Raw genomic sequence first — 24,786 nt, 5'->3', positions numbered from 1 at the left:
ATAGATATATCTTGCCAAACTGTATATACTCACTCCTGAGTGGAATTGCTGACTGGCTGGTCCAGTCACTGTTAAGAGGATTATAGAACATTGCTTCTATTCCCCTAGCAAGGAAGTGTGAGCAACTGTTCTCCATCCTTGGCTCCTGTTGTAAGGACATCTGTAAGAATGTGAAGTCGCACATTGAAGCGAAGACATGCACATGAAGAAGAAGCAGTCTGTGGTCCCTTAAACATTCCAACTCATACTATGAAAGCTAACAACAACAACAATTTTATTATTTATACCCCACCCATCTGACTGGGTTGCCCCAGCCACTCAGGGCACTTTCCAGCAAAATATAAAAACATAATAAAACATCAAACGTTAAAAAAACTTCCCTATACAGGGCTGCCTTCAGATTCTTCTAAAGGTTGTGTAGTTCTTTATCTCCTTGACATCTGACAAGAGGGTGTTCCACAGGGAGGGCGCCACTGCTGAGAAACCCCTCTGCCTGGTAACTTCACTTCTGGCCATGAGGGAACCGCCAGAAGGCCCTCAGAGCTGGACCTCAAATGCTACTGCGACTTCAGTGAGATAGATGAATAGAGCTGGAAGGGGTCATTGGAAGCCATATAGTCTAACCCAATTGCTCAGTGTGGGCAATCGAGAGCTTCTGACCTGCTTCTGTTTGAAGGCCTCTAGTGTGGCATGTTCTGCTCTAGAAAGAGGGTAGCAAGACCTTTGTTGCTTACAGAGGGGAGGACATTTGCTTTCAGAGCTGGAGTGATGTGGACGAGGGAATTGGCATTAGCGATGGCAACCGTTTTGGGTGGAAGGAGAACCATGTTACAGTGACAATGCCACCTCCTCTTCTGTAGCTGCCAATTGTCTCGCTTGTTGCATCTTGATTTTAACCTGCAGTACCGTCCCCTTGAAACGCTACAGAGACCAGTCAGTAGATACTGAACATCTCTCTCCATGCAGGTAATTGCAAGACACAGGCCATCTTCCAAGCAGCCCAACTGCTGGGCTCCTCAAGTCATGCTCTTGATCTGTACGTCTGCTTCTGAAATAGGTACAGCCACTTCCTTCTGCTCTCAGTCCGTCAAAATCTCAAGTGAACCAGATGGTGCCTTTTGCTTCCATGCTATAATACTGCAGAGGAGAGAGAAAGAAGCAAAACACAGGGAGGAATTAATGTGTAAAATCAAAGGGATAAGTGTGCCTGTTCTTAATCCCAAGAATAGGATTGAAATGTACCATTTTTCTGTTTGGAAGTCATATCTTTAAAAAAAAAATATTGCCACAAACTAAAGTAGCATAATCAGTGACCAGATGGCTTATAAAATAAAGTATTAGGGAGAAGTGGGACCTGCAACAAGGTCACACTCAGATTATGCATTTAAAACACATTTAAAACACTAGGATGATACTTTAAACAGACACACTGTAGTTTGTTAAGGGCGCTGAGAGTTTTTTTAGGCAACCTCGATTCTCACAGAGCTACAGTTCCCAGAGTGGTTCAATCATCAATCAATCAATCAATCAATCAATCAATCAATCAATCCCTCTCTCCAGGGACTGTAGCTTTGTGAAGGGAACTGGACCACCTAGCAACCCTCAGCATTTTTTATTTTGGTACTTCTGCAAACCTTTCCCTTATGTGTGGATGGTGTTCTCCAGCTCACAAGAATCTGCTGTGGAGAATGACTTTAACGTTGGCAAAGGTGGCTGAGAAAAGGGTAGCAGGTGTCTCCATCTGCTGGCAGATTGAGAAGTAACACCTTGTACGCAGCCGGTTGCCTAGCTGCATGAGCGAGAATCGCCTGCAAGAGGTCACGCATAGGCCGGCTGGCAATAAATAAATGTGTGTGGGATCGATAGATCCTCTAGTGCAACCCTTTGCCAGTGTAGGAACTCCACTGCTACAGCATGACATCTAGGTAACCATGCAACCCATGCTTCAAAAAGAGCTTTTCACTTTTGTGGACTTCCTTGCAAAACTGTACTGTTTTTCAGAAACTGAATGTCCGACGCGGCTTCTGCTTGTGTGCAGGAAGCTCCTGCAGCCAATCGGAAGCTGTGCCTTGGTTTTCGAACGGTTTTGGAAGTCGAATGCACTTCTGCGATGGATTAAGTTCGAGAACCAAGGTACCACTGTACTAGGGAGCTAGACTGGGACACAAGCTGATGGAGCCTCTGCCAAATTTCAAGAGTAGCCCGCTATACAGGGCAAATGCTCACAATTTGGCAATTTGCCCAGCCATTGCCACCTTGTAAAACTCACAAAGGTGTTTGGCAAAGCAGATACTGCTGCTGCTGCTGCTGCTGCTATTGCTAATAATAATAATAATACCACATCCATCTGACTGGGTCACCCCAGCCACTCTGGGTGACTTCCAACAAATAGAAAAACATACCATATTTTTCACTCTATAAGACGCACCAGACCACAAGACACACCTAGTTTTTGGAGGAGGAAAACAAGAAAAAAAATATTCTGAATCTCAGAAGCCAGAACAGCAAGAGGGATCACTGCGCAGCGAAAGCAGTAATCCCTCTTGCTGTTCTGGCTTCTGGGATAGCTGCACAGCCTTCATTCGCTCCATAAGATGCACACACATTTCCCCTTACTTTTTAGGAGGGAAAAGGTGAGTCTTATAGAGCAAAAAATACGGCAATAAAACATCAAATATTAAAAGCTTCCCCATACGGGGCTGCCTTCACATGTCTTCTAATGGCTGTATAGTTACTTAACTCCTTGACATCTGATGGGAGGGCATTCCACAGGGCAGGCACCACTACTGAGAAGGCCCTCTGCCTGCTTCCCTGTAAGCTCACTTCTTGCAGGGAGGGAACGGCCAGAAGGCCCCTGGAGCTGGACCTCAGATTCCGGCTGAATGATGGGGGTGGAGGCACTCCTTCAGGTATAAGGGGCCAAGGCTGGAGCTGAGGCTCCAGTACTTTGGCCACCTCATGAGAAGAGAAGACTCCCTGGAGAAGACACTGATGCTGGGAAAGATGGAGGGCACAAGGAGAAGGGGGCGACAGAGGACGAGATGGTTGGATAGCGTTTTCGAGGTTACCAGCATGAGTCTGACCAAACTGCGGGAAGTAGTGGAGGACAGAGGTGCCTGGCGTGCTCTGGTCCATGGGGTCACGAAGAGTCGGACACGACTAAACGACTAAACAACAACAACAACCAGTGCTTTGAATTGTGCTCAGAAACGTACTGGGATCCAATCACAACAGCCTTAGTCTGAGAGAGAGGTTAGTCTGAGAGATAGCAACTGGCCAAAGTTTGGCTAGTAAGCTTCATGTCTGAGTGAGGATTTGAACCTGCCCTTCCCCTCAGTCCTCAGATAGCAGTTGAAGCAGCTCTCCCCTAAATATGTTTCTCGAGGACAACTCACATCAAACCCAACTTGTATGAGACCAATGGCTGGGAATGTTGGGAGCTGGAAGGCACCAAGTTTGGGGCAGTTGCTGGAGCACTCTGTGGCCCTCTCAATATCTCATCACTTATGATAAAAGAGTATTTCAAAGAAGACTGGGAACCTTTTCTAGTCTTCATAAAAAGTTATTTCCCATACTTGAAGGCCACAGCAGGCTTTGAAATGTAAGAAAATAGTCGAACGTATTAAGAAACATGTTGGAGAGGATGAAATTTGATAAGACAGACCCTTAAAACACAATTGTATGCAATTTGGGTTATGAACATTGATGTTGGGCGAGCAGGGAAGTCATTAGTTTTGTTGAACTGGAATATAATTGTTGAGTAACAAATGTAACTTTCTATATGGAAAAAAAGTAGTAAAGGTAAAGGTACCCCTGCCCGTACGGGCCAGTCTTGACAGACTCTAGGGTTGTGCGCCCATCTCACTCAAGAGGCCGGGGGCCAGCGCTGTCCGGAGACACTTCCGGGTCACGTGGCCAGCGTGACAAAGCTGCATCTGGCGAGCCAGCGCAGCACACGGAAACGCCGTTTACCTTCCCGCTAGTAAGTGGTCCCTATTTATCTACTTGCACCCGGGGGTGCTTTCGAACTGCTAGGTTGGCAGGCGCTGGGACCGAACAACAGGAGCGCACCCCGCCGGGGGGATTCGAACCGCCAACCTTTCGATCGGCAAGTCCTAAGCGCTGAGGCTTTAACCCACAGCGCCACCCGCGTCCCTGGAAAAAAAGTAGCATATTATAAAAGAGAGCTAATCACTTCTAACACAGGAAAAAATAATTGTTTTGAAAACAGCAAGCCAACTGAAAGATACTGTCAGAGCTGCTCCCCGATCCCAGCTCACAGAGGATCACGCTAGCCAGAGTTCGCTTTATAAAAGTCTTTATTGAGTTACAGTTTCCATTTCCAAGCTGCTGCGTGCAACTCTACGTCTTATGGCTAGACCGGCGAAGCTCCGTCTGAGTCTCCGCCCCTCGTACACCAACTTAATATCCTCGCCTTACTCCACCTTTTCCGCCTGACCGTCCTTCTCTGGGTCCCTCTGCCCCCCGTGGTCTCCTCCCTCCGGGACTCCTCTGACGCTGACCCCCCGGACCCTCCTGTCTCCTTGCGTCGGGCTTTAGGACCTGGCTCCCTTTCCGGGCTGCTTACTGCGCCGCCTTCCCGTGCATTTGAACTTGGCGCGCGCGCCCAGCCTTCCACTTTCCGCTTGACCGTTTCTTCGCTCCCCGATGGGGGTGTGGTCACTCCTGACTCATGCCCTCCTCCCTGCTGCGAGCTGCCAGGGCTTGATCCCTGACGTCCTTCCTCTCCACTGCGCTCTGGTGGGGACGCTGGCCCCGATTTCCAACTGCTGCCCTCTGAACCCCCGCTGGTCCCTTCCTCCTGGGGTGTCCCCCTAGGCCCCCCCTTTGCTCTGGCCACTGGCGCTCCTTTCTGTGAATCTTCCGATTCACTGGAAAGACTCGGAGATCTCGGGTCGTCGTCATCACTCATCCTTTCTTTGGACTCCTCCCCCTCGCTCTCTGTTTCCTCCCTTGCCCTCGCCTCTGCTCCTGAACCCCTGACAGATACCATTTACAGTGGTACCTCAGGTTATATACGCTTCAGGTTACATACGCTTCAGGTTACAGACTCCGCTAACCTAGAAATAGTACCTCGGGTTAAGAACTTTGCTTCAGGATGAGAACAGAAATCGTGCTCGGGCAGCAGGAGGCCCCATTAGCTAAAGTGGTGCTTCAGGTTAAGAACAGCTTCAGGTTAAGAACGGACCTCCGGAACGAATTAAGCTCTTAAACCGAGGTACCACGGTACACACAGAAACACAGAGTAGACCTAGAATAATAAACAAGAGCTAAAAGTTCAATAAAACCCCTGATCAAATAAAAGAGTTTTTATGAGCCACACACAGATACAAAAACAATCCTCTTGAAAGGGCAGGCTGTCAGAATAGCAGTTTACATTTGCCTTGCTTACCTGATAGGGATGAGGCTCAGGCATCCTACACCACATGACAACAGGAAGCAGAACCCGCTGAACCATTCCAAGGTGTTTTGGTAGATCTTGTTATAGACAGCTGAGGTCACAACACCTGTGATCACCAGCGAAAGCTGCAGCAAGACAAACACCTTTCCTAGAAACAAGAGTGGAAGTGGAACACAATAAAATAACACTCAGCGACCACTTTAAACAGCTTCGCTTTTTATTTATCACTTCCCAAGCTTTCTAAATTTTTAAAAGATGGCCAAGGTGGAGACATATCATGCTGAAAGTGAGCTAAAGAGCCCCAGAGTAATTAAGGGCTTTTTAAAATTGCATCTCTTTTGGCTTCTGAAAAGTGAGCCGGTAAATAATAAACAGCTTATTTCTGCTACCTGGCAGCAGACGGGAGGTCAGAATTTATTGCAGCCCAAAAAGTGAAGATAAAAGAAACCCAGACACAGTACCGTTATAGATTTGGGGGTGGGGGGCTTAAATCCTAAAAATTGATAAATGGTATGATTTTAATTAATTGGGGTACGGATGAAAGTACAAGCTTCAGAACTGTGCCAGACAAGGAATCCCTGGGCTGGATTATGCAAACCAGCCTGGCTGGCCTAGCAAACAGCAGATCTCTTATCATGATAAAAGGGGTTGATGGACCACCTGAGAGGAATCCTTTGGCCTGGAGAGACAGGTGTTGCCAAGGCTGTGTGTTTGAGGTGACAGGAAAAGAGAGTTTTTGAACAAGGTGTTCTGGGAAGAAGAGAGAGAAAAGACTGGGATCCATCTTGGGCAGGCTGGCTGAAGGCTGGCTGCACTGCTGTGGGGGACAAGCCCCTCTTGAAATGACCATGCTGTAAGACCTGAAACCCATTCATGCAGACTGAAGGTGTAAACAGGTGAACAAGCCAATTAAAAAAAACAAAGCTACGACAGTCTCCACCATGTCTTAATTCTCCAAAGGAACACAGACCTGGGGTTTATGCCTGGAACCCCCTGGGATCTTGCTATTGTTTGGGAGAGAGTGGGGATGGCGCCCAACTTTTGTAACAATACATTTGCTAGTACGTAGTGCTACTTATTAGGGGAGAGGAGAGACTCTCTGTTGGTCAGCAGGCAATGGATTTTGTAACCCAAGAAAATCTTTAATAAAAGCAAATTTTTTTTAAATAAAAAAAGGAACCAAGCCTGGCTTTAGCATCTAGTACTATCAGGCAGCTTGCTTAGAGACCCTCCATTAATTCGGTCTGCTCCAAGTTAGATGCCTGCACCATTAAGTTAATCTATCGACCACCCATGTCACGTGCGATGATGATATTTGAAAGATGGAGGCGAGGGAATCTATCCTCCTTAGATCCACTACACAAAATGATAGAAATGTGTCTTTTCTTCATAGCCTTATTCTGAACGAAATAAGTAAACTTTTTTTTTTTTGCATTTAAAATGAACAATGCCAAGATGTTCAAAGCAGCAACTTACCATAGGAAGTTCCTTCTATGTGTTTCGACAGCAAAGATCTGATGGTCGGCATGGGAATGAGGGCAAACAACATCACACCACGGGCTGGAGCAGAAGAGAATGGAACGGAGAGGGTTCATGTAATCATCAGACCAAACTTCCACTGCCTAGCAGTTGAAGTAAGGTAAAGGTAAATGGATCTCTGACCATTAAGTCCAGTCGTGGCCGACTCTGGGGTTGCGGCGCTCATGTCGCTTTATTGGCCGAGGGAGCCGGCGTACAGCTTCCAGGTCATGTGGCCAGCATGACTAAGCCACTTCTGGTGAACCAGAGCAGCGCACGGAAATGCTGTTTACCTTCCCGACGGAGCGCTACCTATTTATCTACTTGCACTTTGACGTGCTTTCGAACTGCTAGGTTGGCAGGAGCTGGGACCGAGCAACGGGAGCTCACCCTGTCGCGGGGATTCCAACCGCTGACCTTCTGATCAGCAAGTCCTAGGCTCTGTGGTTTAACCCACAGTGCCACCCACGTCCCTGCAGTTGAAGTAGTGCACATGTTAGAACTTAAAAAGACAAGCTAATAAATAATAATAATGATAATTAATAATATTTTAAAAAACTATTTATACCTCGCCCTCCCCGGCCAGAGCTGGGCTCAGGGAGGCTAACACCAATGAAATCACAGTAAAAAACATAAGGGGGGGGGACACAAACCAATTTAAAATACAGGTTAAAATGCAATTTAAAATGCTGCCTCATTTTAAAAGTAGCCGATAAATCAAGACCATAAGGGGAGGGAAACGTAAGGGTCAGACTGAGTCCAAACCAAAGGCCAGGCGGAACAGCTCTGTCTTGCAGGCTCTGCAGAAAGATGTCAAGTCCCGCAGGGCACTAGTCTCTTGTGACAGAGTGTTCCACCAAGTCGGGGCCATTGAATAATCTAAAAAGGAGGTATCATTGCTTTTCCTCACTGGATAGCTCAGTTGGAAGAGCATGAGACTCATGATCTCAGGGATGTGGGTTTGAGCCCCACGTTGGGCAAAAGATTCCTGCATTGCGGGGGGTTGGACTAGATGACCCTTGTGACCCCTTTCCAGCTCTACGATTCTATGAAAACATTGTGTGAACTTTTATACATCTGCCACCAGCTCGTTCATTTATTAAAGCCTATTTAATTGTGGCTGCAATCCTGCACACACTTTTCTGAGAGAAAGCCCCACTTAGCGGGACTAACACCAGACTCAACATGCAGAAGATTGTGCTGTAAGACCTCTTCCGTCAGGTAAGCGCTCTGGGAATCTTGCAAACATTAACTTTCTACCAGGAAATGTCTTCTAACTCTGCTCTGCTTCCCGCATTCGGAACAATAGCCTGTTATTGATTGTAGCCCGGCAAACAGCTGGCACCCTCCAGATGTTTTGGATTAATGCTCCCACCAACTTGAGCCAGTAGTCGTCAAGGGTAATGGGAGTTGTAGATCAAAACAGCTGGACAGCACCAGGTCAGGAAAAGCAGATATACACAGTCCCAGCAGGTGTGCAAAAATGGAACAACACAGGTTGAACTGGAATGGGAGGACAAGGAAGCACCTTTAAGCATTGAGCAACACTTCTGAGGAAGGTATTAATAGCTTTCTGCCAACGCAGTGCAGAATACCAGAATGAGTGCATGGTTTGTGGTTGCTATGCGATACCCTTTGGAAACAGGTTTGGCTCAGCTACACCCACATGTTTTGCTCTGAGATCGTCAGAGAGACATAACAAGCAAGGATATTTTCTTCCACCAAGGCTGACGATGCCCATTATCAGTGCAGCGCAGCCTGTCACCCACGCTACATCACAACTTCCTGCATGCATCAAATGAACGCAACATGTACTCTTTCTCTTTTCAACATGTACTCTTTCTCTTTTCACTTTCCCTTTATATTCTTTTATATTAGGTAAAGGTAAAGGTACCCCTGCCCGTACGGGCCAGTCTTGACAGACTCTAGGGTTGTGCGCCCATCTCACTCAAGAGGCCGGGGGCCAGCGCTGTCCGGAGACACTTCCGGGTCACGTGGCCAGTGTGACATCGCTGCTCTGGCGAGCCAGAGCCGCACACGGAAACGCCGTTTACCTTCCCGCTAGTAAGCGGTCCCTATTTATCTACTTGCACCCGAAGGTGCTTTCGAACTGCTAGGTTGGCAGGCGCTGGGACCGAACAACAGGAGCGCACCCCGCCGCAGGGATTCGAACCGCCGACCTTTCGATCGGCAAGTCCTAGGTGCTGAGGCTTTAACCCACAGCGCCACCTGCGTCCCTATTCTTTTATATTATTATTATAATTTTTTGCTCAGTGTCGGCAAAAAGCCGGAGTTTGCTCCCCAACTTGCAATCTGACCTGGGAAACACTTCCGTGTTGTGAACTGTCCTGAGATCTACGGGTATATGGCAGTATACAAATTTAATAAATAATTTGAATATATATTTTATCGCCTTATTCTGCTGCATACGGGAATTAATGCTGCACCTCCCCACAACGCAGGACAGAATTGGAGGCAGAATCTGGGATCATGGCAACCTTAGCTTTAGAGTTACTAGCCCTCGTGATTACTCAAGGCATGTTTGGGAGCAAAAGCGAGAGGGATGGGTGGGCAAGACTGCCAATAGCTGGTGGTGATGCTCTGAGGGCTTGCACAGCTCCTTCGTCAAACCTAGAAGAAGTGTGCAATATACAATTGTGTGAATCTCTAAAATTTATAAAAGTCTCAGAACTTGAGGTTTTATCGATGCAGAATTTGACTTGCCTGGTCAGTGCCTAAAGAGGATCTTGGGTACCTCGTGTAATCCATACTCAAGAATTCACAAGGGACATCAGAATAAAGGTAAAGGTAAAGGGACCCCTGACCATTAGGTCCAGTCGTGACCAATTCTGGGGTTGTGGCGCTCATCTTGCTTTATTGGCCTAGGGAGCCGGTGTACAGTTTCTGGGTCATGTGGCCAGCATGACTAAGCCGCTTCTGGCAAACCAGAGCAGCGCACGGAAACACCGTTTACCTTCCCACCTATTTATCTACTGGCACTTTGACGTGCTTTCGAACTGCTAGGTTGGCAGGAGCAGGGACCGAAAGACGGGAGCTCACCCCGTCGCAGGGATTCGAACCGCCGACCTTCTGATCAGCAAGTCCTAGCCTCTGTGGTTTAACCCACAGCGCCACCCGTGTTGCCTGGTTAGTGCCTAAAGAGGATCTTGGGTACCTCATGTAAGCCATACTCAAGAATTCACAAGGGACATCAGAACAGAAGCACAATAAACCCACTGAGTTAGGATGGCTCTACTCACCAACGTAAAACAGGTACGTCCATCGCACAAAGGCCATGATGAGGATGCCAGCTGAGAAAGACACAATCCCTATCATAATCATGGTGGTGTCTCTGAAAACCCTGGAGAACATGAAAACTCCCAGGAAGCTGGTGATAAAGATCAGATAGCCAGCAGCGTTGGCATAGCCAATATATACCGGCCCCCAGCTCAGGGGCTCCTTCAGGAGAAAAAATGGCAGCACATCCATGGCTCCCACCACAGTTGAGTCATACATTATGGCGGCCACAAAAAGCATGGCAATGATGAGCTTGGAAGGTACCATAGAGGAGCGACTCTCATGGAAGTGAGGCTCTCCGCCATCATCCTCAGCCAGCTTGATGTCTGGATGGTTTGGCTCTGAGGATGCAAGAGGACAAGACCTTGCAGTCTTGGGGACCCTGAGGACAAAGAGGCTGTAGAGGAGACAGAAAGCATATAAGGCAATGCTGGAAGAAACCAGGACTGCGCCGTGGCGGTAGCTGAGGTGGAAGCTGACAAAGAGGTGCCCAGAAGCGATGCTCCCCACAAAGCCAGCTATGCCGTAGATGAGCTCGACGACGATGAGGCGAAGCGACCGCCTGCTCTCGGAAGAGCCCTTAGACACCAGAGCCATGACACTGGCCCAGTATGTGGTGAAGCCTCCAGACAGCCCGTGCAACACAGCAGCCCCATACATCACCTCGATGGGCCACATTTGCAGGATGAGGAGCAGCAGCAGGATCCGGGAGAGCAAATAGCCCAGGAGAGGCACGCAGATGGAGATCTTCCTGCTCTTCAGGTCGCCCAGCTTAGCCAGGCCGTAAGCCGACAGCAGCGGCGTCAAGCCGTCGAGAAGCTTGTAGATGATGAAGAAGTTGGAGATGGCTTTCTGCTGAGAATTCTCGTTGGAGTGAGCCGAGGAGTTGGTCTGGTTGTAGTAGTTCTTCACCACTAGAAGTAGCCCGGTGTCGTAGAAAGAGCTCGCAAGCTGAGCCCCAGCAACCACAGGCTCAATCCAGGTCCTCATCTCCATCCCACCAAGCATGGTCACAGGAAGCTTCTGTTTGTTGATGCCTTTGATTAGGGCAGAAAAAGAGGCTGGGAGCCAGTTCAGGGTTTCTGATTTTGGTTATAAAAGCAGGACTCCTTATATTAGCTTCAGAGGCAGAAGGCTGCTCAGGAGTCAGGGCAGCGACTGCTTTTACGATATCTCAGTCCACACAGACAAACATTCACCTCTCTCTCTCTCTCTCGCTCTCTCTCTCTCTCTGTTTGGAGTCCGCCTACACTCTCTTACTCTTCCTGGTGTGGCTTCAAGAGGTCACATGGCCCTGCCTGGGGAATTTCTCCTTCTCATTTTAGGAAGTGAAAGCAGTTTGGTCAGTTTCTTTTCAGCCAAATAATCAGGGCACTTCCCATGGGTTTAGCCAAGAAGGGGGCAGGCAGGGGCCAGCTTCCACCTCCCTAGAACAAGTAAAACAATAGAAATACTTAACTGACCAACCACATCGGTTCTGCTCCCCCCCAGTCCTGCCCTCCCCCCCAACAAAAATCCTGGCTGCAACCATGGCACTTTCTGTGTATGCTTGAGGGCACTGGGTGATAGGGTAGGATTACAAGACTCTTTGGAAACACACACACACACACACACACACACACACACACACACACACACAAACATGGATGAAAAAATAGATGACAGCAGCAGATACTTTTTTCTAATAGTTCCCAAAGCAGGCTTGTACCAGCATCGTTGAGAAGCAAGAGAAAGGGACAATTATTAGACAGAGGAAGAGGCAGGGAGAGAAGCAGGTGGAGTGAATATTGTCATTTGTCAAGTCTTTAGCATGAAGACATCCATTAATATTAGATAGATTCCTTTGTTGTGTTGTTTTCAATGTCTCCTGAAAAGTTTTGTGGGGGTTTTTTTGTTTAGACAAGCCTACCCAAATGTATTTTTCACCCATGTTGTGTTTTTTTCAAATTTATGATTTTTTTATATTTTTTATCTCTGCCATTTTAAATTGTTATTGATATTAATGTTGTCTTTTTAGTTTTAGATTTTATGATTTATGTGGAAATTGTTTTCCATTTGGTTGTGTACCTTTTGATGTGTTTTATTTATTGCTTATGACTTTTGTTATGTTGGTAATTATGTAAACCAGGGGTAGGCAACCTAAGGCCCATGGGCCACAAGCGGCCCACGTGTGTCATTTAACCAGCCCACGAGTCGCCCCTGAACCGAGCTGCCCACTCGGCGAGTCCCCATGCACTGTGCTAAACAGGCACAGCGCGGCGTGGGGACTCTCTTCTGCGGTGCTGGAATTTGCGCGTGCGCATACTCAGACACTGAAAATCGCGTCTGTGCAGACACCGGAAATCATGTCTGCGCAGACACCGGAAATCATGGCTGTGCCACTCACACGCACGCACATAATCTGGCCCATGGAGGGATCTCCGCTGGAGTGAACTAGCCCAGGCGAGTTCACTGCTTTTGAATTATGGTGCTGGAGGAGACTCTTGAGAGTCCCATGGACTGCAAGAAGATCAAACCTCTCCATTCTGAAGGAAATCAGCCCTGAGTGCTCACTGGAAGGACAGTGTCAGGGGTTCAGGAGCAGAGGGACAGGAGAGGGAGGAAGTAGAGACCGAGGGAGAGGAATCGGAGGGAGAAGTCAGCGAGGGTAGCCATCCGAGGTCTCTAAGTCTCTCCAGTGAATCAGAGGATTCACAGAAAGGGGCCCCAGTGGTCAGAGCCAGGGGGTTGCCAGAGGGAACACCCCAGGAAGGAGGGGCCAGAGGGGACTCAGAGAGCAGCAGCTGGAAATCGGGACCAACTTTCCCACCGGAGAGCAGTAAGGGGGAGGAGTCCCAAACATCGGCAGCAGGCAGCCTTCCGTCAGCGGAAGGACATGAGTCAGGGTTAGCCACGCCTGCATCAGAGAGCGAGGTAACGGTCAAAAGGAAGGTCAGGGGCAGCGCGCGCGCGCCAAGTTCAAATGTACAGGAGGGAGGCGCAATGGGCAGTCCGGAGAGAGAGCCGGGTCCCAAAGCCCGCCGGAGAGAAGGGGAGGAGTCCGAAGGGTCCGCTTCCGAGGCATCCCGGAAAGAAGGCACCCAGGGGGGTAGTAGGACCCAGAGGAGGAAGGAGAAACGAAGAAGGTGGAGTAAGGCTAGAGTCTTAAGCTGGTGTACAGGGGGCGGAGACTCAGACGAGGCTTCGCTGGTCTAGGGTTTAGACGTAGAGACGCACGCTAGTGTTTGGAAATGGAAACTAAATGCCAATAAAGACTTCTGTACAGTTCTAATGGCTAGCGTTGGTCTTCTGTGAGCTGAGACCGGGAGGCAGTCTCTGACAGTAAGCCTCGTCTCAAGTTACCATCGGTTTTTCTTCGCCTCAAGCATCGCTAAGGAAGCGAGGCAGGGAGGGTGGAAGACTGGTGCCTTGCGAGCTCACAAGAGTCTGGCAAGATGACTACAGAACAGAAAATAGCTTCCCTGCAAGAAGCGGTGACGCTACTCAACGCTGAAATAATCGCATCCAGGAAGAGAGAGGAAGAAGCGGCAGCTGCATGCAGAGATCTTCAAGCCAGGTTGGAAGGGCTTGTAAAGCAGGGGATCCCAGCACCCAGGTCCGAGGGGATCGGTTTGGGGAAGAGAGGAGGCAGCATTGTATCTCATTTTGACGGGAATTTGCAGCAGTACCCCAATTTCCGAGCAGATGTGCTGTTTGCGCTGCAGCTGCTGGAAAGAGACTTTAGAGATGAGCGGGAAAAAGTGGGGTTTATTTTGTCTCATTTGCATGGGGACGCGAAATCATGGCTGCGCAACCTATGGAGAGATAAGGATCCGGCGCTTCAAAGCGCAGATGCGTTCATTAAGGCGATGGACTCCTGTTTCTTATCCAAAATAGACCTGGACATTGCCCGGAGGGACATATTTGGGCTAAGACAAGGGAAAGCCAGCGTAAGGCAGTATCATTCCCGGTTTTTTGCATTGGTCAACGCGCTGCATTGGGATAAGGATTCTCCGCCGGTTAGAGACCTTTTTTGGGAGGGTCTGAATGCACAGATCAAGGATGAGATGGCAAGGGGTGAGAGACCCACCACCACTCAGCAAGTGGTTGAAAGAGCGTTGTCTATTGGGGTGAGGCAGGAAGAACGTCCGTGGAGCAAAGAAGAAGGGCGTTGGGGACGTTCACCAGCGAGAGTGCCCTCCTTCTTGCCCAGAGAGGCAGCGCGTGCGCAGTCCACGCCTCCACAGGGAGGGGGCGAGGAGCAGATGGAGATTGGCGGTGCTAGGGCTCACTCAGCTACCAGAGCATTAACGCCGGGAGCAGTAAAATCGAAGCTGCCTAGAAGGAACAGGAAGTGCTATATATGTGAGAGTGCAGAGCACATGGCGAAAGAGTGTCCCCAGAGGAGTTTCAAGCACACTGCAGCTTCAGTGACAGTATTGGAAACAACTCAGCAGAGAGCACCACAGCAGGGAAACGACCAGGTCTGGCTGGAAGAGGAGGCACTGGGGCCCAGCCAGACGAGTCAGTGAGGAAGTCCCCAGAGATTTTGCAGCCCACAGACCCCCTCCCGCCCAAGCCAGTGGTGCAGCTAACCGCATTGCTTCAGCTGCCCAATGGACTCACCTTAGAAGTGCCTATTACAATTGACTCTGGCAGTAACGCAGACTTTATAGGATTGGAGTTCATTCAACAACACAACGTAGCATTACTGCCAGCCACACTGCCCCTGAAGGTTGTCACGGTGGATGGCAGGGAACTGCTAGGGGGGCAGGTGGTGCAGCAGACGCCGCCTATGGTGATGCAAATTGGGAATCACCGGGAAGTCATCAGTTTCAATGTCACCCAGCTGTCCGACACGCCTATAGTATTAGGCATGAGTTGGCTGCACAGGCACAGCCCAGCATTGGCGTGGTACCAGCGCCACCTGACTTTTGGCTCCTCCTACTGTGCAGAACACTGCATTATGCCCAGCCCGGAAGGGGAAGAGGAGGACCCGCAGTTGCAGTTGGGCACGCTGCAAGCAGTACCCCACAAGTATGCGGAGTTTTTGGAGGTGTTCTGCGAGAAGGAGGCGGACAAGCTACCCCCTCACAGACCCTATGATTGCAAGATTGACCTCCTGCCGGGGGCGACGCTGCCTACTGGGAAACTGTACTCCATGTCTGAGGATGAACTGCAAGAACTCAGGGAGTTCATAGATCACAATTTGAAGCGTGGGTTCATCCGGGAGTCGAAAGCAGTGGGGGGCAGTCCCGTATTCTTTGTGAAGAAGCGGGATACGCCCCAGAAAAGACTGGTGGTGGACTTCAGAATCTTGAATTCGAAAACCAAGCCCTCAGCTTTCCCCATGCCCAAGATAGACGACTTGCTCGCGACGGTGCGGAAAGGACGCGTTTTCACCAAGCTGGATCTACGTGGCGCGTACAACTTGATTCGCATGCGCGACGGAGACGAGTGGAAGACGGCCATGTTCACGCCACTGGGCACCTACGAATACAGAGTTATGCCCTTCGGATTACAAAATGGCTCTCACACTTTCCAAGCCTTTATGCATCACGTGCTGGCGGGGCTCCTTTACAAGAAGTGCGTATGCTTCCTGGACGACATCCTGATTTTTTCAGAATCGCGAGAGGCGCACGAGAGGGATGTCAGGGAAGTTCTGCAGAGACTGAAGGAGCACAGGCTGTACGCCAAACTGGAGAAGTGCCAGTTCGACGTGACGGAGGTGGATTTCCTGGGCTACAAGTTGTCGGACAAGGGGCTCGCCATGGACAGCGCCAAGGTTCGCGCAGTTTTGGACTGGAAGAGCCCACGCAATCGGAAGGAAGTCCAGCGGTTTGTCGGCTTTGCCAACTTTTACCGCAAGTTCATCAAGGGATTTGCCATGCAGACAGCGGCCATCACCGACACGCTCAGCTCCAAGAAGAAGAAATTCATCTGGACGGAGCAAGCGGAGCAGTCCTTTCAGAAACTCAAGCGTCTCTTCGCGTCCGAAGAGCAGCTGCTGCATGTGAATCCCAGCAGACCCATGAGGGTGGAGACGGACGCCTCAGACAGAGCCGTGGGAGCTGTACTGTTGCAACAAGACCAGCAGGGGGACTGGAGGCCGTGCGCCTTCTACTCGAGGAAGCTCAGCAAGTCGGAGCAGAATTACACTATCTGGGACAGGGAGTTGCTAGCCATACATGCAGCATTCAAGGCATGGAGGCACTTCCTCATCGGAGCCAGACATACAGTGCAGGTCCACACGGACCACAAGAATCTGGAGTACTGGCGCACGGCTAGGTTCCTCAACCAGAGACACATTAGATGGGCAGAGTTCTTCGCGGACTTCGACTTCAAGATAGAGTACATCCCAGGCGACAACAACGTGATGGCGGATGCATTGTCCAGAAAGCCGCAATACCTGGAGGAGGCGGCACCGTCGGCGGCCAAGCACATTTTCGCACCGGAAGCGTGGGCATGCGCGTCGGCAACCGTGGACCTGGACGCCGTACGTCGCGCGCTGCGGGAAGACCCCTTCGCACGGGCCAAGATGGAGGAGGTGCACAGGGGCACAGCGAGGGCCGACGAGTTCCAGATCCGCGATGGGTTGCTCCTCCACAAGGGAGCACTCTACGTGCCGGGAGACGACCTCCGCGCAAGGGTCCTGCAGCAGCTACACGACGCTCCCACCGCAGGGCACTTTGGCAAAGAAAAGACTGTCGAACTCGTAGCCAGAGACTTTTGGTGGCCCAAGATGCGGGGGGAAGTAGCGGATTACGTCTCGAGATGTGACACCTGCCAAAGGGCCAAGTCAGTTCACAGACCGCCGGCGGGATTGCTGGAACCGCTGCAGACACCGTCTGAACCGTGGGAGAGGGTGGCCCTGGACTTCGTCACGGATCTGCCCAGCTCGAGGGGAAAGACAGCAGTGCTAGTGGTGGTGGACATGTTTACTAAGATGGCACACTTCATTCCGTGTGCGAAGGTAGCCACGGCAGAGCAGACCGCCAAACTGTTCATAGACCACGTGTTCAAGGTCCACGGTCTGCCACGGTCTATTCTTTCCGACCGGGGGCCACAGTTCATCTCGAACTTCTGGCAGAAGCTGATGGGCATTCTGAACGTCAAGGTCAATTTGGCGTCGGCGAGACACCCGCAGACCAACGGACAAGCGGAGAGGGTCAACGCCGTCATGCAGCAGTACCTAAGATGCTACGCCAACCAGCAGCCCACGACATGGGTGGACTACCTGCCGCTCGCCGAGTTCGCTTACAACAATATGAAGCACGTGTCGACGGGGGTGACGCCGTTCTTCGCCAACAACGGGAGGCATCCCAGAACCTTCCCGGGTTTAGAGAGAGTGGGGGAGGGGGAGCCACAGGCAGCGGAAGCCTTAGCGTCAGAGTTGCAGGAAGTCCACGAACAGCTCAGGAGGCAGCTAGAACTAGCAAAGCACGCATACAAGGTGCAGGCCGACAGACACAGAAGAGTTGGGGAAGACATACAGGTGGGTGACTGGGTCTGGCTAGCAGCGCAAGCAGTGCCGACCAGATCATTAGCTAAGAAGAAGCTAGGACATAAGCAGCTAGGACCTTACCAAGTCCAGGCGCAGGTCAATCCAGTGGCCTTCCGGTTGGCTCTTCCGGAGGGTTCCAGAATGCATCCGGTGTTCCATAGATCGGTGCTCACGCCCTACAAAGCACCTCATAGGTTTCAGGAGCCAGACACAGCACCAGACCAGAGCAGTGAAGGGCCCAGAGTGAGGGGGCCGCCTAGGAAGGGACACATCAATGAGGTCACAGAGATTTTGGACTCCAGATGGGGGGAAGAGGGAGTAGAATATTTCCTAGCCAGAGAGGGTACCCCGGCCAGTGCCAACAGCTGGGTACCGGACTATGCCTTGGAGGAACCGCTGCTCAAAGAGGAGTTTCATGCCCTCTTCCCGCACAGGCCCATGCCAGCAGAGTATTTCGATGACTGGCTTTTCACACCCACTCTTTCAGCCAGCACATTCCTGGGGTTCGACTCGGACGAGGAACAGGCACCAGTCCCCAGCTCTCAGGTGGGTTCGCCACCGGGGTCTGCCTCAGACCACTCGTATTGGTGGGACGATCAACCAGAGGAGCAGTGGCGCAGGAAGTGGCTGAGGGGTCCTTGGATGGGACCACCAGAAGAGGGGGAGAGGGGCGAGACGGACATGGACGTGTTGGGGGACAACGTGGGGTTCGAGCATGAAGACAGAGAGATGGAAGCAGAGGAGAGCGACGTTGACGAGTACATGGGGGATGAACTGTATCCGGCAAGCACCCCCGCGACGACGGAGCACCCAGTACCCGCACCGGAAGGAGGGGAGGGGGGAAGGGGGGGCTTCGAGGGGGGGATGGATGTCAGGGGTTCAGGAGCAGAGGGACAGGAGAGGGAGGAAGTAGAGACCGAGGGAGAGGAATCGGAGGGAGAAGTCAGCGAGGGTAGCCATCCGAGGTCTCTAAGTCTCTCCAGTGAATCAGAGGATTCACAGAAAGGGGCCCCAGTGGTCAGAGCCAGGGGGTTGCCAGAGGGAACACCCCAGGAAGGAGGGGCCAGAGGGGACTCAGAGAGCAGCAGCTGGAAATCGGGACCAACTTTCCCACCGGAGAGCAGTAAGGGGGAGGAGTCCCAAACATCGGCAGCAGGCAGCCTTCCGTCAGCGGAAGGACATGAGTCAGGGTTAGCCACGCCTGCATCAGAGAGCGAGGTAACGGTCAAAAGGAAGGTCAGGGGCAGCGCGCGCGCGCCAAGTTCAAATGTACAGGAGGGGGGCGCAATGGGCAGTCCGGAGAGAGAGCCGGGTCCCAAAGCCCGCCGGAGAGAAGGGGAGGAGTCCGAAGGGTCCGCTTCCGAGGCATCCCGGAAAGAAGGCACCCAGGGGGGTAGTAGGACCCAGAGGAGGAAGGAGAAACGAAGAAGGTGGAGTAAGGCTAGAGTCTTAAGCTGGTGTACAGGGGGCGGAGACTCAGACGAGGCTTCGCTGGTCTAGGGTTTAGACGTAGAGACGCACGCTAGTGTTTGGAAATGGAAACTAAATGCCAATAAAGACTTCTGTACAGTTCTAATGGCTAGCGTTGGTCTTCTGTGAGCTGAGACCGGGAGGCAGTCTCTGACAGACAGATCCTGAAGCTGAGGCTCCAATACTTTGACCCTGATGTTGGGAAAGATGGAGGGCACAAGGAGAAGGGGACGGCAGAGAATGAGATGGTTGGATAGGGTTCTCGAAGCTACCAGCATGAGTTTGACCAAACTGCGGGAGGCAGTGGAAGACAGGAGTGCCTGGTGTGCTCTGGTCCATGGGGTCACGAAGAGTCAGACATGACTAAACGACTAAACAACAACAGCCCATGCGAGGTAAACCTTGGCTCCCCCTGATGTAAACCTTGTCATGTTGTAAGCTGCCTTGAGCATTGTTTTAACTATAGAAAGGCGGCATAAAAATAAAATGATGATGATGATGATGATCTACAGTTTGATCATCTTGTATTGACTGGCGTGTTTTTTAACGTCTATTGATTTGTCAAATTTTCCAATTGGATATGTTCTGTTGTTTTGTGTCTGTGTTTCTTTAGCAGAATAAATAAAACTGTATTAAAAGAGAGAGTTTGATTTTGTAATAGAAGTGGCAGGCTTGCATTCCAGAAAAAAACCCCAAATGTTCTCTTGGCCTTCCCATGCTGACGCTTAACCATTTCGGTCATTAAAAAAATAAATAAATTGCTTGTTGTCTTGTTTATAATAAAAATGACATTTTTTTAAAAGTGCAAACCGCACCAGGTATCAGGGACCTTTCTTGGCGACACCTGTCTATCAGCCTTACAGGGCATCTGGTTTCTACTACAGTCTCGTGGAGTGGAAAATAATATTTAGACAGAACACAGGGGTGCATCTTCCGAAATAGCCTCTCTCCTCTAAAATCCTTACATAACTACCTGGCAGGGACCACTCAGCCCAATCCCTTGGGCTTTCCATAGCAAAGAGCTAACTGTGTTTCCATCCCTACTGTGTAGCAGAATAGCCCTCAGATATCCTCCATGCACATCAATTGTCTCATTAAAAAGAAGAAGAAGGAAACACTGACCCTTATTTTCCCTCTCTTCTTTTCTGGATCAATAGCTGTCTTTGCTGGACTGCCTGATGATCAATTGCTGCTCTCAGCCCATTTATCTTGTCTGTCCTAGAAGCACCCCCTGCAACCTGGCTCCATAAACATGAGAAAGAACCTCTTGAGTAATGCTGGGGAGAGTGAATTGCACAGCAGAGAAGCACCTTTACCAATCAACCTCATTCGGTTTTGCAAACAGGGCAAAGGCGTGGGACTAGAGAGAGAGAGAGGCCCTGGCATATATACTTGGGAGACCAGCAATTCCCAAACTGTGTCCAGAGATAAGGATCGCAATGAGCTGTAACATACCTGAAGGATGATTAAAAGCAAACAGAGATGACTGGTGCTTTATCATCTGGGAGGGGCGATTCCAAGAATAGCAAGGAGGCACTGGGAAGCAAGAGTCTGTGGTCAAGGTATTACATGCAAAAAGAAGGGATGTTCCTTGTGCAGTTGTAAACACCGCTGCTAGGGACATAGGAAGGTGGTTTTCAAAAGGTCAGACTAACTGAGCACCTGAGCCCAATCCTGCCTGCTCTGACTGGCAGAACTTCAAGGTCTCAAGCAGGGATTTTCCCCAGGGCAACTTGGAGATTCCAGGAATCTGGGAGGACCTTTCCCCCTGCAAGATATATATCAGACATAGGCAAACTCGGCCCTCCAGATGTTTTGGGACTACAACTCCCATCATCCCTAGCTAACAGGCCAGGGATGATGGGTGTTATGTACTGAAGTTCTCACCCTGAGCCAGCAGGGGGATACTGTAGATCAGTGTTCCCCAACCTTGGGCCTCCAGCTGTTTTTGGACTACAATTCCCATCATCCTTGACCACTGGTCTTGCTAGCGAGGGATGATGGGAGTTGTAGTCCAAAAACAGCTGGAGGCCCAAGGTTGGGGAACACTGCTGTAGATAGTTCAGGTCCACATATGCAAATAAGGGATCGAAAGTGACATACAGTGATTGGATAGTTACAGATGGGTAGCCGTGTTGGTCTGCCATAGTCAAAACAAAAAAAATTCCTTCCAGTAGCACCTTAAAGACCAACTAAGTTAGTTCTTGGTATGAGCTTTCGTGTGCATGCACACTTCTGAAGAAGTGTGCATGCACACGAAAGCTCATACCAAGAACTAACTTAGTTGGTCTTTAAGGTGCTACTGGAAGGAATTTTTTTTGTAGTGATTGGATAGTTACAGAAAGTAGTTACAGTTACGTTGTACTGGAGCTCTATATAAGCAGGCTGGCTGAACCCTTCAGTTCAGTTCTGTTCTGGCCTGTGAATAAGCAAGAGCTGTTTGAAGACTTGCTGTGTCGTCTGATATGTTCACCCACAACTTAACAATGGGAATTGTAGTCTCAAAACGCCTGGAGGGCCAAGTTTGCCTATGCCTGATATATACTCTACTGCTGAGCCCTTCTCACAGTTAGAGTTCCTGTTTGAATTCCTCACCTTCTTCAGGGATAGGGAGTTTGTGTACCCCCATTGTTGGACTCCAATTGGAACCATCACACAATAAAGCCACATACAGCAGAAAAAATAGCACTGGTGATGCTAAATTAAGGAGGAATAGACATGCCTGGGGTTATCACTCTAGGTTTGGGTCACAGGCCTGTTTCTCACCTGGCTAGTGGGGCTTCCCTTGCACTAGTGATTCTCCACAGTGGCTGCAGGGCATCATCCCATTTGCACTAGGCTGGGTTTGTTCTTATCAGCCAAGCTGAGGCTGAGGCCCATGACCACACTTCTAGCTGTAATCACTCAAGCCAGCAAAAAGGCTCTTTTCTGCAAGCAGAAGCTGTTAAACTGATGCAGAGAACAAGCACCTTTACGGCTGAGAGGGAAATTGGGCAGGCGCCAGGATTTCCCAAACTTCTGATAGGGTTACTCTGAATCATAGGCATGCTTTGTGCTTAAAGAGGTTGACTTGCAGAGGGTGTGGCAGAAGAATGGCCTAACGTCAGAGAAGTCTCCCATTCCCCCCCCCCCCCGTGTGTCACTCTTAGTTGGAAGGAGGCAAATCTAGAACAGTGACTCATGCAGAGACAAGCAGGGGTGCAGGGGGTGACCAATTCTGCTGTGTCCCTGTATAAATGCTCCAACCTCTGTCAAAGCAGACAGGTTAGCATTATTATTGCCCAGCAGACTTTGAGAAGACACAGGGCTGGTAAGAGCAGTGACTCATGCAGATACTCAATGGGCAGCTCCTCTGTGGGTTGAGGACACTGGGCTCACAAGACACTCTGACCACTTAATTGCTTTAGTTTTTCAAAAACTGTCTGCTAACCACCTATGAAACGCAAAAAGGAAAAAGGAGAATTGGCGATATATGAGAAAACAAATTGTCACCTAGCACATTAGCGGTTTTCCCGCCACGATTTGGGAGGGGAGCTGCTGCTTCAGTCAGGGCTTGATGCTATGAGACCAATTGTATAATTGAGGAATTGCTTAAATTGTGTCCTAGGTGGCATTGCAGCACATGAATCCATCCGAAATCCCCGATTCAAACTTGTGTCTCCTACAAGAGCAGTTCCCCTCTTAAAAGTTCCAGTTGGAAATTTGTATTTTCTTTGACCTATTGTTGCATCAGTATATGGGTCATCAAAAGAAGCTGCCCTCGCAGGGATGTTATGGGCACTTAGAAATGAGAAATGAAAGCTTTTTGGCTTGGCCTCACAGTATGTGAGAGAGGAAGGGAAAGTGAGGCCTTCTTTTTCCATGCTCCCAAATCTTACGTGAAAAACAGGAACTTGCATACCAAAGAAGTCCAATGTGGCATAATGGAGCTTACTCCAGAGTAAGTACATCTGGAATGCAGCCTAACTCCAAGGGAATAGGTTAGTCGCAACTAACTTAAATCCCAGAGGTTTTCATGGAACAGGAACATGATTTACCTTTGCTGGCATGGTAAAGGTAAAGAGGTAAAGGACTTCAGGACGGTTATGTCCAGTCAAAGCAGACTATGGGGTTGTGGCGCTCATCTCACTTTTCAGGCCAAGGGAGCTGGCATTTGTCCAGATAGCTTTCCAGGTCATGTGCCCAGCATGACTAAACTGCTTCTGACACAATGGAACACCGTGCCGGAACCCAGAGTGCATTGAAACACCATTTACCTTCCCGCTGCAGTGGTAACTTTTTATCTACTTGCACTGGCGTGCTTTCAAACTGCTAGCTTGGCAGAAGTTGGGCCAGAACAATGGGAGTTCACCCCATCATGCGTATTCAAACTGCTGACCTTCTGATCAGCAAGCCCAGGGGTCAGCAAACTTTTTCACCCTCAGACCTTGTGTGGGGCCGGACTATATTTTGGAAAAAAAAATAATGAACGAATTCCTATGCACCACAAATAACCCAGAGATGCATTTTAAATAAATGGAAACATTCTACTCATGTAAAAACACGCTGATTCTCGGACCATCCGTGGGCCAGATTTAGAAGGTGATTGGGCTGGATTCAGCCCCCAGGCCTTAGTTTGCCTACCCATGGGCAAGCCCAAAAGGCTCAGTGGTTTAGACCACAGCACCACCCACTGGCATGAGGCCTTCCTCTGTAGGTGAATGCATGGGCACAAAAAATAAGCAGCACACACCTCCCTACACGAGAGGTGCATGGCTCTCCACTGCTCAACCACGGACAGGACAATGTGCAAGGAGGAAGCACATTGATTTTGTTGCTTTCCCATAATACGAAGCTGCCTCTAGCCTGCCTCAGGTATGGACTGAAAGTCTAGTGCTCATCTTTTCACCCACCTTCTACAATGGGGAAAAATATGCCCATGTCTGTGTGGTTATTTGAAGGCTTAATTACACTTACAAAATTGGCTGTGCATGCCAGAATTCCAGGTTATTTCAAGGGCTAGGTGGAGAAAGACTAAACAGCAGTTTGCTCGCAAGGATTTCATGGTACTGCCTTTTCATGCTGATTCACAAGTAGCCCATGGGCAGCCAATGTCTATATTCTTGGAGGCTGCTTTAGGCCCCATTTTATGGGTTTGGCTTTATAAGATAGTAGACGTAGTAGTAGTAATACCTTTATTGTCAATGTACAACCTGCGTACAATGAAATTAACTGAGCCTCCCCCTCCCCAAACACTCAAACTCATTGCACGCTATGTGCTTGTCATACAATACACCAACCTCGAAAGTCAGCTGCACAAATTATTTTCCATTCAGCAGCCTAACAGCACACGGATATAAACTGTTTTTTAGCCTGTTGGTATGACTGATTATACTTCTATATCTCTTGCCTGAGGGTAGAAGATTAAAGAGGTGCTGGCTGGGGTGTGAATCGTCCCTTAGAATTTTTCTTGCTCTCCTAAGGCAACAATCCCTTGCGATGCCATCTAGTGGGTTCAGGGGACAGCCCATGATATCATGTACTGTGTTCACCACCCTCTGTAAAGACTTTCTGTCCGTGGCTGTCAAGCCAACGTACCACACTGTGATACAATATG

At 49.7% G+C, this 24,786-nt stretch overlaps 1 protein-coding gene across 1 annotated transcript; it reads right to left on the bottom strand.

Moving 5' to 3' along the window:
• Positions 1-257: 257 nt before the first annotated feature.
• Positions 258-11,675, bottom strand: SLC46A2 (solute carrier family 46 member 2). The gene is made up of 4 exons (XM_028712856.2): positions 10,201-11,675; positions 6,899-6,982; positions 5,414-5,570; positions 258-1,137 (listed from the first exon to the last, which is right to left on the bottom strand). The coding sequence occupies exons 1-4, from the start codon at positions 11,243-11,245 to the stop codon at positions 1,080-1,082; spliced, it is 1,344 nt and encodes a 447-aa protein (XP_028568689.2). The 5' UTR covers positions 11,246-11,675; the 3' UTR covers positions 258-1,079.
• Positions 11,676-24,786: the final 13,111 nt, after the last annotated feature.

The sequence above is a fragment of the Podarcis muralis genome, chromosome 17 (assembly GCF_964188315.1).
Source record: "Podarcis muralis chromosome 17, rPodMur119.hap1.1, whole genome shotgun sequence".
Lineage (NCBI taxonomy): Eukaryota > Metazoa > Chordata > Lepidosauria > Squamata > Lacertidae > Podarcis > Podarcis muralis.
The sequence above is the reverse complement of the archived record's forward strand: the minus strand, read 5'-3'. Positions and strand labels throughout refer to the sequence as shown.